General features: G+C 49.4%; 1 protein-coding gene across 3 annotated transcripts in view; it reads left to right on the plus strand.

Moving 5' to 3' along the window:
- AP1G2 (adaptor related protein complex 1 subunit gamma 2) overlaps positions 1-12,904 on the plus strand; it is a 742,171-nt gene that overhangs the window by 349,217 nt on the left and 380,050 nt on the right. For all 3 annotated transcript variants that reach the window (XM_069633944.1, XM_069633946.1, XM_069633945.1), the window contains 2 exons: positions 10,615-10,728; positions 11,150-11,290. In XM_069633944.1, coding sequence (XP_069490045.1) covers positions 10,615-10,728; positions 11,150-11,290 — 255 coding nt within the window. The remainder of the gene's footprint in view (positions 1-10,614; positions 10,729-11,149; positions 11,291-12,904) is intronic.

Below are 12,904 nucleotides of genomic sequence, written 5' to 3' on the forward strand. Positions count from 1 at the left end.
ATACCTGGCTCTCTGCTATGAACCTCGAGGGTTTCACACCATTGACAGATGCCTCAACTTCGAACAGCTCATAGCAAGGAAGACACAAAAGGTGTGTTACCAACTTTCTCTCTTGTGGAAAATTAAGCCCTTCATCCCAGAAAATAACTTCATATCCGCTGTCCCAAGCCTTGGTCCTCTGCCACCTGGATGGTGGTACTGCCCTTTTGGAAGGCATTCCGGTGATTAACCTGGCACCACTGAGATGTATCCTGCATGCAGCAGCACGTCTTATCAAAATATACTGCAAATTCAACCACATCACTCCAACCCTCATTGAACTGCACTGGCTCCCACTGCAAGCCTGTATCGTCTTCAAATCCTGTTGCATCATCTATAAAGCTGTCACCCTGAAGTCCCGAAGCTACTGCAATGAGTAACTCAGCATCTCTAGAGGCCTGCGATTCACCAGAAGTAAGGGCTTGTGCAGACTTGAACTCTGCCAGTGGAGGAAGGCAAGAACCAGAAGACTGGCCTTCTCTGTCTATGCCCCAAGACTCTGGAATCTCCTCCACATCAACATCAAACTCGCCTGTTAGTTAAGATTTTCACAGAACTGGTAAATCCTCCTTACCTGGGTCTACCCAAGAACTTTTTTGCTTTACTAGTGGGATATGTTTCCATAATACGTCAGTGACTGGGAACGTTTTTCCACACCCACTGAATCTTTAACTCTTTTATGGGTGTCATTTTAAGACTCTCCATAGTGTCTTTTTTTTTTTTTAACTTTGTTTATTTTAAATCAATGCAGGATGACAATTACATAACAACTTGCACAATCATTTAAGCATGTTAACCAACAGACATTTTCTTACTCTCTTCCCCTCCTCCACCCAGCTCCCAGGCCCGGATTCCTCCTTCTAGAGCCGTCTGACTCGCGCCCCGCCATCTATGTGTCCCTTTCGGGGTTTTCTTGATCCCTCAGGGTCCAGCGTGCATTAGTGGGTTTATAGGTCAGTGCCGGGAATCGCTGGTCGTATTCCAGTACTGGGGCCCAAATGTTCTGGAATCTGTGGAGCGCACCGCTTTTGCCGCCCTTACCTTTTCCGCAATCAGTATGTCCCAGAGTTTCGTCCACCACTGGGCCATGAGGGGGCCTTCTGTTTTCATGGCTAGTAGGCATTGGATCAGAATTTTTGCTCTATTTATGGCACGTGGGTAGATCGTGGGGATTGGCGCTCCCAACAGGACAGGCTCCGGTTCTAGCGGGATCGCTGACCCGGTGATTTGTGCGATGGTCCCCAGGCATGCCTTCCAGAATTGCTGGATCATTGGACAAGTCCACCACATGTGGAAAAGGAGCCTGGGTGGCCGCACCCTCTCCAGCAGAAGTAGTCCACTTGGGGGTTCATGTGATGAAGTCTCAGCGGCGGGTAATACCACCGTAGTATGATTTTGTATGAACTTTCCCTGTTGGTGATGCAGGTGGATGAGGCGTGCGTCCGAGTCCAGATGTCTACCCAGGTCTGGTCTATCGGGTGACCCAGGTCTGCTTCCCATTGGGCCATGCAGTGCGTTCTCGTGCTCAGGAAGTCGCCCAAAAATCGCCTGTAGAGGGTGGATACCCTCCCACGGCCCGGGAGGTCCCTGAGTGCCAGTTCCAGGGCGGTGGAAGGATGTGTTGCAGCCTGCCGAGTTAGGGGGTGAGCACACCAGTGACGCAATTGAATATAAGTGTACCTGTCCCTTTCTTGGAGTTGAAACTTTTCTTTACATTGTTCAAATGTGAGGGGTGTCTCTCCCACGCCGCCGTTTATCCAATTTTGGAACTTGCGGGTGTTCGTTCAGGGTGAAAAAGCCAGGTTATGAAAGATCAGGGATTGTGGGCTCAGACCTCTCGGAACCCCCTTTCGTTTCAGTGCCCAATCCCAGGAATTTAGAGTGTGTCTAGTTGCCAGTAGAAGGTCTCCCCAGTGCGTTCTGAGGTGGGGTGGGATGTGTGGCAAGAATCGCAAGGGTAGGGGCATTCGTGACTGTTCCAGCTCCACCCCTCTGGAGCGGTTTGTAATTGTTTGCCATGCGTGGACCTGTGCCAATTGGGCTGCCACCCTGTAGGTCCGGGACTCCCAGTCCTCCCAGTTTGGAGCCCCCCAGTAGCGTCTTTAGGGGGATTCTCACCTTCTTACCTCTCCAGATACATTTCAGCATCTTCCTCTGTAGGTCTCGGAGGGCTGGAGTGGGGATCGCAACCGGGAGGGAAGCACAGGCATAAAGGAACCTCGGGAGGAGGTTCATCTTTCACGCTGTTATGCGTCCCAGCAATGAAATCTCTTGGGCCGCCCAGCGTTTCAGGTCTCCTTCCAGTTCTCCGGATAATCGGGGAAAGTTCGCTTTGTATGTGTCTTTCGGCTCTGCTGGGATATAGACCCCCAAGTAGGGGAGCGCCCTTTTTTCCCACGTGATTGGGCGCATTTATTTTATCCAGTGGTTCCCGGTCTCCTGGGGTGAGGCCGATGCTTAGGGCCGCTGATTTGGCGAAGTTTACTGAGAAGCTGGATACCTCCCCATAGCCGGTTATTTCGTCTAGCGCGTGTCGCAGGGAATGTCAGTCTAGAAAAATGGATACCTCTACTGTGTGACCGCAAACGTATTTTGGTGGCCTTGGGCCAACCGTCTCATGCACGATATGACAGAATATAGGTTTTCGAGTTTGCCAATGAACGGCCATTTTGATGTAACAAGAATCGCCATTTTGTTTTCTAACCATTGCTCATTGCTTTCTGTTCCTATTGCTTCGCAGTATATTTTCTGCTTACACTGCTCGACTGTAAAACATTGTTGTCTGCACGTAAAAAGGACAAGGCCGCAGGGCCGTGAGGATAACAAGAGTTTGTTGAAACACAACGTAGGCAACGCCAGGAAGAATGCCCGGCTCCCTCCCGAATGTAGCCTTGAAGCAGAGCTGCAGGGCACTTAATCATTTCGCAGCTGCCAGCCAGTCTCGTTATATGGTAGAATATGTTAGAATAATACAGCTAAAGGCTTGAATTATGCTTTTCTTACGGCCCCCCTTTACTGAGCCCCGTTAGAGCGTGTCGGCTCCCAGGACACGAATAGCACCTCATAGATAGCAAGGTCTGGAATGCAACTCTCCCCCCGTATGTAGCTCGCTTCCAAGAACAGAAGCGCTGTGTTCTGTTCAACAACTGAAAGATGCCTCCGCACTCACAAATTGCAAATTGTTACTAGAATAGATGTTTGAAGGTGTCATAGTTGTCGGAGATGTCCATCATCACACCAAGTTCAAAGAAACCCAATAAAGGGGGGTCTTAAACATGTCATAGCTGATTGTTTGATATGTATTTTGTATATATGTAACTGATGTACGTAATTCACTCTGTTGTGTCCCTCGAGGTCTAGAGATACACGTCGCGGGGCGTGAGACCGAGTTGGCCAACTGAGACTTTTGCTTTGCAATGAACCCTAGCTTTGGGAATACAACCTTGTGTCTGGCGTATCTCTCGTGTGTGGTGACTCGCCTTGTTTCCATAGACGTTAGGGACCCCTAGGGGTCCCTTTCAGGAGGAGCTGGCTTCTGAAAGCATGAGTAGGAGGTCATCGGGGTATAGGGTGATTTTATGTTGCGTAGGGCCGACCTGCGGGCCTTTGATCTGGTTGTTTTGCCTAATTCTTTGGGCGAAGGGCTCCATGGTCAGGGCGAAGAGCAGTGGCTACAGTGGACAGCCCTGTCTAGTCCCACAAGTCAGGGGGATCGGGCCGAGTTATGTCCGCTGATCCTCAGGAGTGTCTTTGGGGATGTATAGTTAGCCAGGACCATTGTTTGGAATGCTGTCCCAAAGCCGAAGGCCCCCAAGGTGTATTTCATAAATGTCCAATCCACCCTGTCGAATGCCTTGGTCGCATCTAGGGCCATTAAGACCAGTTTCTGGGAGTTCCGGGTAGCAAGGTCCACTAGGTTTAGGGTCCTCCGGATGTTATCTCCTGCCGCCCGGTGCAGAATGAAACCTGCCTGGTCTGGTTGAATGATCTCCGGAAGGACGCGACCAAGGCGGTTCGCCAGAATTTTAGAGTATAGATTTGCGTCAATGTTCAGTAGTGCAATCGGCCTATATGAGGCCAGGCCCCTCGGTTCTTTCCCAGGTTTGGGCAGGAGGATGGTGGTCGATTCCTGCATCAAGGGGGTTACCAACCCTGTTTCCCTGAAGGAGTTGAAAAGTGTCACCAGGGGGGGAATCAGCTGTGGTCTAAATAATTTATAGAACCTGGCCGAGAATCCGTCTGGGCCCGGGGCTTGTGTTTTGAGTGATTTAATGGCGTCTCCAATCTCCTCCTCTGTGATGGGTGCGTCCAGTTCCTCTCTTGTTGTGTCGGGAAGTTGAGGCAGTACAGTTTTACGCAAGTATTCCCTTTGTTGCGGTTGGTTCCGTGGGGTGGCCGTCATGACCTTGGAGAGGTGGTCCACCGCTAGTTGTTGTTTTTTGGGTTCCGAAATATTGGACAACTCCTTTGGGGTCACGCAGGCCTGCAATCATATTGGTTTGTCTTAGTTTGGCCAGATTGGCCACTAGGATTTAATTGGCCTTATTGTTCTTCGCGTAGTATGATTGTTTAGCCTTGGCCATGAGTAGGGCGGTTTGTTCCGCATAGTGGGCTTCCAATTTCTTCCTGGCTGTACGCATAGCTCTCTGTGTCTTAGGGGACCAGCCTTTTTTCTTATGGGCTTCCTCTGCGGCCCCTAGTTCTTCCTCCAATGCTATCCGGGTCTGTCGTCTGTTCCTATGGTAGGCCGCTCCTTGGGCGATCAGAGAGCCTCTGATTACCGCTTTCATAGCATCCCAATTGTTTGCCACAGAGGTATCGGAAGCTGGGTTTTCTTCAAAGAAGTTCTTGATGGATTTGGTGATCTTGTCCCCTGTTGCCATATCATTGAGGATAGGGTTGTATAAAGTCCATCTGCGTGGGCTATCGGATTTAGGGTTCTGTGCCCGGATCTCCAGGATCACTGGGGCATGGTCAGATAGGGCTCTTGTGCCGATGGCTACCGCCTTGACGAAAGCCAGAGTTTGGGGGGAGGTTAGGAGGAGGTCGATCCTCAAGAAGGTCCGGTGGACGTATGAATAGAAGGAGAAGTCTTTTTCGGTGGTGTAGAGCACCCGCCATGCGTCCACCACCTCTAAAGATCAGAACATCTGGAGGAGGCTCAGCGCCTGGGTGAAGTCGCTCGGAGTCGGGGGGTGCGATTTGTCTCTTGTGGGGTCTGGAACGCCATTGAAGTCTCCGATTATCGTTTGGCTTTCTATGAAGCGTGAGAGGGAGGAACCCAGTGAGCTGTAAAAATGTGATTGTCCGACGTTGGGGGCGTATACCGAGAGGAAAGTATATAGATCTCCCAGCAGAAGGCATTTGACCGCTACAAATCAGCCTTCCGGACACGTTTTTGTTTCCAATATCTGTGAGTTTAGGTCCTTCTTGAAGAGGATCGCGGTGACCCCTTTTTTAGTTCCTCCTGAGGCAAAGAATTGGTGGGGGTACCATTGGGAACGGAGCCGGCCCACATCTGTTTGTAGCAGGTGCGTCTCTTGGAGCATGGCTACTGCCGCCTCTTCATCCCGAAGTTTTAGTAGGATTGATTTTCACTTAGCAGGAGAGTTCAGCCCATTGACGTTTAGGGAGAGGAGCCTTAGGGTTTGGTGGTCTGCCGCTAGGTCACTCTCTGTGAGTTGGGTTGGCGGGGGGGGGGTCGAGCAGGGATGGATCAACTGCCATTACTGTTGAGAGTTAGGAGTGTATCATCCTGCACTTGGGGTTTTAACACGCGCCCCCAACGGGGGGGCGTAACCTTAACTAGCGGGTGGGCCGACATTGTGTGTGCGGACGCACCCTTAGCCCTAAGCCAACTGGGCCAATGAACGAATCAAGGTGTAGAGTACCTTGGGTTTCCAAGGATTCAAGCGTTGGAACTTTCCTTGGAGTGGGTATGAACCATGGGTGTGGCCCGCCGCCACCGTCAAAGAGATCTATTTATCTGGGAGTGAGCTGGTGGTTCCATAGTAGGTGAGGGCTGTCAAGCCGAGGCCGATGTCGCCCAGATCCATGAGGCGTGGACCGTCCCAGCCTATCTCTTCCTGTGGTTTTGCTGTACCTTCGACCATGATGATCGCCTGGGCTTCGGGGAGGAGGGTGGTTCAGCTTCCCCAGCCCCCTCCAGATTTGGTGAGGGGGTCTCCAAGGGTGAGGTTGGATGCATGATTTTGTTTGCGTCTTCCAAGTGGCTGATTCGCCGAACAGTGCCTTTATATGAGAACTGAAGCGCCGTTGGAAATAACCATCTGTACTGCACCCGTTGGTCTTGGAGAAAGAGTGCCAAGGGGTGGAGTGCCTTTCTTTTCTGTAGAGTGAGTAATGAGAGATCCTGATAAATCTGCAGTGACGTGCCCTGAAACGAGAGGTCGTCTCCCATTCGGCTAATCGCTGAGATGGCCTCTTTAGTCGTGAAGGTGAACCCTGGTGATCACATCTGGGGAGGGTTTGACTCCACTCCCCGGCGTGGGCGCAGTCTGTGCGTTCGGTCTATAAGTAGTTGGGATTTGTCCAGATCCGGGAGCAGGGCCTGGAAGAAGTCCCCTATGTATTCCGTTAGCTTGTTGTCGGGGACAGAGGATGGAACACCTCGGATCCGGAGGTTATTGCGACGCGCCCTGTTTTCAAGGTCCTCTTGTTTAAACTCCAGGATCTCATATTTATCTTGTAGGTGTTGATGGATCGCTGGATTTCCTCCAGGGAGGTAGTGTGGACTTGTGAGCGGTCTTCGATCTCTCCCAGTCTCTGTTCAACCTATGTTACCCTCTGGTCCATCTGCTCTACTTTGGAGGTGAGTTCTTATAGGCAGGAGCGGAATTCGGACTTGATGTCTGCCATGAAGGCCACTAGGTCCCCTCTAGTAGCGAGAGCATCCTTTTCCTCTGGATGTTTCTGTGGGGTCAGTTTGGGAGGATCATGCTTTTTGCCTTTGTCCGCTACTGCAAACAGTGGTTATGTCCGCGGCTTTACCGGCCTTCGTTTGTTTAGTCATGGTGGCTAGGTGGTGGGGCCGCGTCAGGGAGGTCTCGGTGTTCACCGGGGGGCACTAAGAATGTGAAGGAGGCCTTGTAGGGGAACTCTCCAAGTGCATACTCCAATCGATCAGGTCCATCGGATTTTGCGTGTTGCTGAACTGGTTGATTGCCTGTGTCCATTAACAAAAGGGGAAGCCGAAGGTCCGCTGCGTTGATCTGGGCTGGGTCCACGCACAGGGTGGGTATGTGGGGCGGGGCGCCCCAGGAAAGACGTAGGGGGTGGGAGTCCGTATTACACTGGGCCTTAGCTGGAGGGACTTCCGTGTGCCACGTGTTGTGTTGGGCCGGGCTGGCGTGGACTTGCTCCTGGCGTGCTTTGTTTCTCGGGAGGGGGGGAGATCTCCTCTGGGGGTGCTGTGCTGTAGGGCCCCTAATTATTACGCTGCGGTTGGTGTTGCCTCTGAAGCTTCTTGGGGCTCAGATCTGTTTGCGCGTGTGGGGGGGACTCCCATCCGACACCTCACCTTCCCGATCCTGCTGTACCTGGAGTGGCCGCTGATGTGTCCGTTCGGCGAAGGCGCCTGGGCCTCTCCTGGAAGTGGGAGGCCTCCGCAGCTCCCCGTAGCGCAGGCTCCCCACCAAGGCCGCGGCCGAGTCCGGCGAAGCAGTCCCTCCCTCGCCGCCCGCCCCCGGCGGAATTCCGGGAATGCCGCAGGGCCAGAGTAAGAGTCGCGGCAGGCTTTTGCTTCTGCAGCTGGGTCTGCGGCTGCTTGTGCTGTCGGGTATTAGTGCGCCCCTCCTCTCTGTTTTCTTAGGTCTCCACACGCCCCCTGGCTCAGGGATCGTTTGCTTCTCTGGGGATCGCGGGCGTCTGCCATCTTGTTTTTCGTGAAGGGCCCCGGGTGCATGGTTTGGCGGCCAAAATCGGGAGTAACGCACACACGTTAGTCGGTAATCTCCGACCTCGTTGTACCCCAATGGTTCCGATCACCTTGAGTGGTATTGATGATTGCGTACCTTCATTGGAACCGTATGAAATTTGCGGTGGCGGCGGGTCACCCACGGGCGGCTTCAAGGGAGCGACCGCATCTGTGGCGCTCCAAGCCACGCCCCCTCCATAGTGTCTTTTTAAAGTTATCCTCTTTAATAACTTATTGGCAATAAATGCCTGTTGTTGCTGGGTTGCCCTAGGGGCTCCCCTTTTAACTTTCTTATGCAAACCTCGGGTGAACTACAGTTCCCAAGCGTAGAAAGGATCTTTGGATCCCTTTTACATTTTTTTAAGTGAAACCAGCACACCCCACCTTATGTGGAGTGCTGGAGAGATACAATGTGTCCCCTTTCACATTAAAACTAACAATTCTGTTACAGGGACAAGCTTACCTTCAATGGCTGTTGGCAGTGATAACTTCTATTAATTTGGTGCACCTTTACCGCGGGCTGTGTGAACAGCTTAAAGGGACCCAAGGTTGCTCATTTTAACAAAATGGCCCTGTCTTCTTTTTTTCGCCATTTTAGTGTTTCTTGTTTCTTGTTCCTTCCCCTGACATCCAGGGTGGGAAATTCCTTTGTGTGATTTTTGTCTTCGACAGGAGTCCCCTGGACTCCCCGCCCAGGCTCCAGTCTGTCTGTGAGAGCAGGAAGTGAGGGAGGAGTCCAAAGCTCCCCAGCCCTTTGTCTTATGCCTTGGTTGAATGGGGACAAATCCCAGTAGGGGGCTGGCTGTCCTGATTGGACAACCAGACCGCCCATTCTTGTAAAATGCAGGCAACAAATGCAGCAGTTGTGCTGTAGTTCCTGATAAATACTGCAAACCTGGAAGCTGAAGAAATCCACTGACCAGGTTTTTGGCTGCAGACCCTGAAGTCCTCCGGCTGCAAAATCTTCTTCAATGCTTAGGTACTGTGTTGGTGTGGATATGTACTTAACGTAAGCCTGTTGGGATTTCTGTGTAGCTGTGGGTTGTTTTCTGTGATGGGGAGGCCTCTCATCCAGTGCACCCAGTCCCACTGCTAGAATCCTGCTAGAGTGTCTTCTGTGAAGCCCCTGGACCCTCTTCTAACCCTAAAGTAAAGTACTTACCTGTTTGCCCAGTTTTCCTAAGGAACTCTGACTTTTGCTACTAAAGAACCTATTCTGGTACTGCCTGTTGGTCACTAGTCCTAGTGACCTCCCTTCTGCCACTGAGAACACTCATGCTCCAAGAATAAGGGAAAGACTTTCAAGGGATTGGTACTTCTGCCTAGAAAAAAAATAAGTGTTTAACGGTTACTTACTTGTAAAGAGTCGGTTGGTAACTATAACTCCAAGAGTGAACAGTTACAAAAGTTCTTACTGATCTTGAATGTGTGAAGCACTATTCTTAAAAGTATGATTAACATCTTTTCTTCCTTAGCAACTGTTTTGCCAGTCTAATAGAAAGTAGATGTGAAGGTATTTTACTCTCCTGTGATTAGGTTGTGCCTCTTCCCAAAAGTAAAGTGTTGTTATCACCAGATGAGTCCTTTGAGAATAATTGTATGGGTGCCCGTCAACTGGGTCTTGCTTCCCCTGACTTGCTGCTAGCCTGTCCAGAATAAGTCTACATTAGGTTGTTAAATACCTAGAATAACGAGTCATTCAGAAAAAGTGTAACATTGTGTTTTACTTTCCCCTTCATTGCGAGTTAAAAAAAGTATGTGGGTTTTACTTACCTTGTGTTAGCTGTGTGCCATCCAAAAATAAGTTGCAAGAGTTACTGCTTACCTCAATCTGGGGTTCCTTGATTTCAAAAGCACCTGTAATTTGTATATTACATCCTTAGGTTTTGACTTCCCTAGAACTACTGTTAGGTATTTTCAAATAAAGTCTATACTTGGGTCTGTGTACTTTCAAGTATAGTGTTGTGTTTTTATACTGTGATTTCATATAATGTTTTAGTGCTTACTTACCCCTAGATTTATCTGGGCATACCTTTATTTAAATAAATCCTTTATTTTTACAATACAAAGTGTTTCTTTGGGCCATTTGTATTACAATTTAATTTGTACTGATTCTACAGCCCTCTCTCCCTCGTAAGATAAGCCTGCCTGCTCTGTCTATGCTACCATGAACTCAGGTGGTACAGCCTTACACTAAGAGTGGAGTCTTGTATTGCCTCAGTTGAATGGTTTTACTAAGCCCTTAGTTGGACTTCAGATAAAATGTCCTAACATCGACCCATTGCTTCAACAGTTCAAGAAAGAGCTCAAGACCTTCCTCTTCATGGAGTGGTGTTTCCATGCTTGCTTTCACTGAATATATTGCACATTATGCCGACAAATGCCTTCCCTGAATTCGTTTCTCCTCCCAGCACTGCCTTGCCTAAACTGCTCTCAGCATCAGATGCATTTTTGTAAGTGATTCCATAGAAGTATATTAATATCTCATACTCTCTCTAATGTATCCTTATTCCTCGCCTTGTCATTGTGTGTTATCGCTAGTTGCTGTGGATGGGTGGGCATGAGGGATAACCACATTTGGGGTAGTGGACTGAAGGAAGCAGATTCTCTAGCCCTAATGACAGCTTCTCTTCTTGTAGATATGTGGCGCTCATCTCACTCCTGCGACTAGTGCAGACCGATCACACAGCTGTACAAAGGCACCGAGGCACTGTTGTGGATTGTCTGAAGGATTCGGATGCCTCTGTCAACAGGTGCGTCATATCACTGATTATCTCAGTAGACCAGGAGGGAGAGAGCGAGAGAGAGAGAGAGATGGGGAGGGAGGTGTAAACTCTGAATGAAACATTGTTCTGAGTTCGTCTTTAAAAGTGAATTGGATGAATCAGAAGTAGGAAGTAGATACGTTGGGATTGTGAGAGGGTTGATCAGGTATGGGTAAATAGGGTAGACTGGTATTAAGAGTGGGCGAGTCAATGATTGGATAGATGACTTCTACTTCTGGATACTAAAACCTCTGCCCTGTTATCTCCACTCCGCCCCTCTATATGGGAGCTTGCCCTCTGTAACCTCTCGTGTGCCTGTATACCCCCTGATCTCTATTGTCGCTATTAAATGTGCCTCTATGACCCACACATTGATTCTTTGCTTAATGTCATATGTATTGCCCAACAGGAAGGCCCTTGAGTTGAGTTTTGCTCTGGTGAACAGTAACAACGTGCGAGGGATGATGAAGGAGCTGCAGCGTTTCCTGGAGACGTGCCAGCCTGATCTGAAGGCTGACTGCACTTCTGGAATATTCCTGGCTGCAGAGAAGTACATTTTCCTTTCTACATCTTATGTGTGTTCTTTGCAGTCCATCAAATCAGGTGTAACAATCAAAAGCCCCCTGAGGCAAGATGGCATAGCGACTGTTCAGATGGATTTTCGGAATCCGCCCTGTGGACCGATTCTGAGAGGCCACTTTATTCTGATGAACAGGGACAAATACTAATGACTAGCCAAACTCCATTTGTGTAGTGTGGATGAGCAGCAAGGCTTAGACTTGGGATCGTGTGAGAGTGGTGAATGGTTCAGTTATGCATGCTCAGCGCACTCTTAGTACAAGTTATTTATTTAGACCTTAGAACAATACTCTTATCAATGAAAAACCACAGGTAAGTAATTCACTGTAAAGCATTCACCACTAGTATGTACGCATCCAGATTGATGTACTCTGCTAAAGTTACTAACACTTCACTTTTAAATATTGTTGATATATATTTCAAAGTACTATGCGTTTAACAAAGCAAGTGAATAAAGAAAATAGGACCAAGTAAGCAATCAATACTTTGAGAACTAAAAGGTTTAGAATAGAAATGTAGGTAAACCATACAAGACCTTATAAATAAAGTACTAACCTTAAAAAGCCTTCCCCTAGATAGAAAAGCAGGGGCTTGGTGCCCTTAGAGCAACAGGTTCAGATACAAGTCTTTTTAGTCAGGATCCTAGTAGTCTTTTAGGAAGTTGCACAAGTGTTGGCTTGAGCCAACAAGTAGCTGTTAAGTGTTCCAAAAGTTAATGAAATCAAGAGCAAAGTCTTTAACAGACCCTCTCCCAATCCAACCTCCTTACGGGAGACTCAGGTGCTACCAAGTCAGAACACTACCGTTTAGGGCAAGGCAAGGGAGAGATAGGGCTAGGACTTCATGCCCATAGAATCCTATGTAGAGTGGGGATGGGGGGCAAAACAGGTATATTTACTCACCCCCTACAATCCACTTCACTCATGGACCACAGTAGGAGTTCCTGAGGGGTCACAGGTGCAGAGGACGATTCAGGCATTGCGGTTTTGGTTCCAGCTAGCTCGAAGTTCCCGGCCCATCGACTGGTTCTGGATTCTGACCAACTGAACACTCGAGACACACCGACTCTGGGCCTACCACTCTGTCGACTACCTCAGAGGACCCCAAGGACGTGATGCAAGTGGCAAACAGTGTTGGCCACTTGACGAGAATGGCAGTAATGACTCTCGTGGCAGAGACCAAGAAACTGGTCATGCAAAGTCCATCTTCGTTGTGGAGAGCTGCAACTTTTAGGGAAATGCTTCTTGTTCTATAAGCTGAGCATCTGGTGTGGCTCAACTTGGGATGGCGTCTGTTGCAGCGAAATAGCCCAGGACGATGTCTGGCTAGCCCAGAGGATAGTTCTGGGATTGTTCTGAGCATTTCTAGCGGCTGGATCTTTGAGCTGAGGTCGGAACTGCTTGTTCTCAACAGTCCACGTGTTAAAGCACTGATTAAGGTCTTCTTGAGATCTGCAGAGAGACAGGACTTTGCCGGGCAAGTAAACAAAGGGCTGCTGGTGATCTTCCAACAAGTTCCTGGCCTTCAGTGGCTGCTCTTCGTGGGGGTCTTGACTGCATGAATGATTTTAAGTGTGGCTGCAGGA

This window comes from Ambystoma mexicanum, chromosome 13, assembly GCF_040938575.1.
Source record: "Ambystoma mexicanum isolate Mex_15411 chromosome 13, UKY_AmexF1_1, whole genome shotgun sequence".
Lineage (NCBI taxonomy): Eukaryota > Metazoa > Chordata > Amphibia > Caudata > Ambystomatidae > Ambystoma > Ambystoma mexicanum.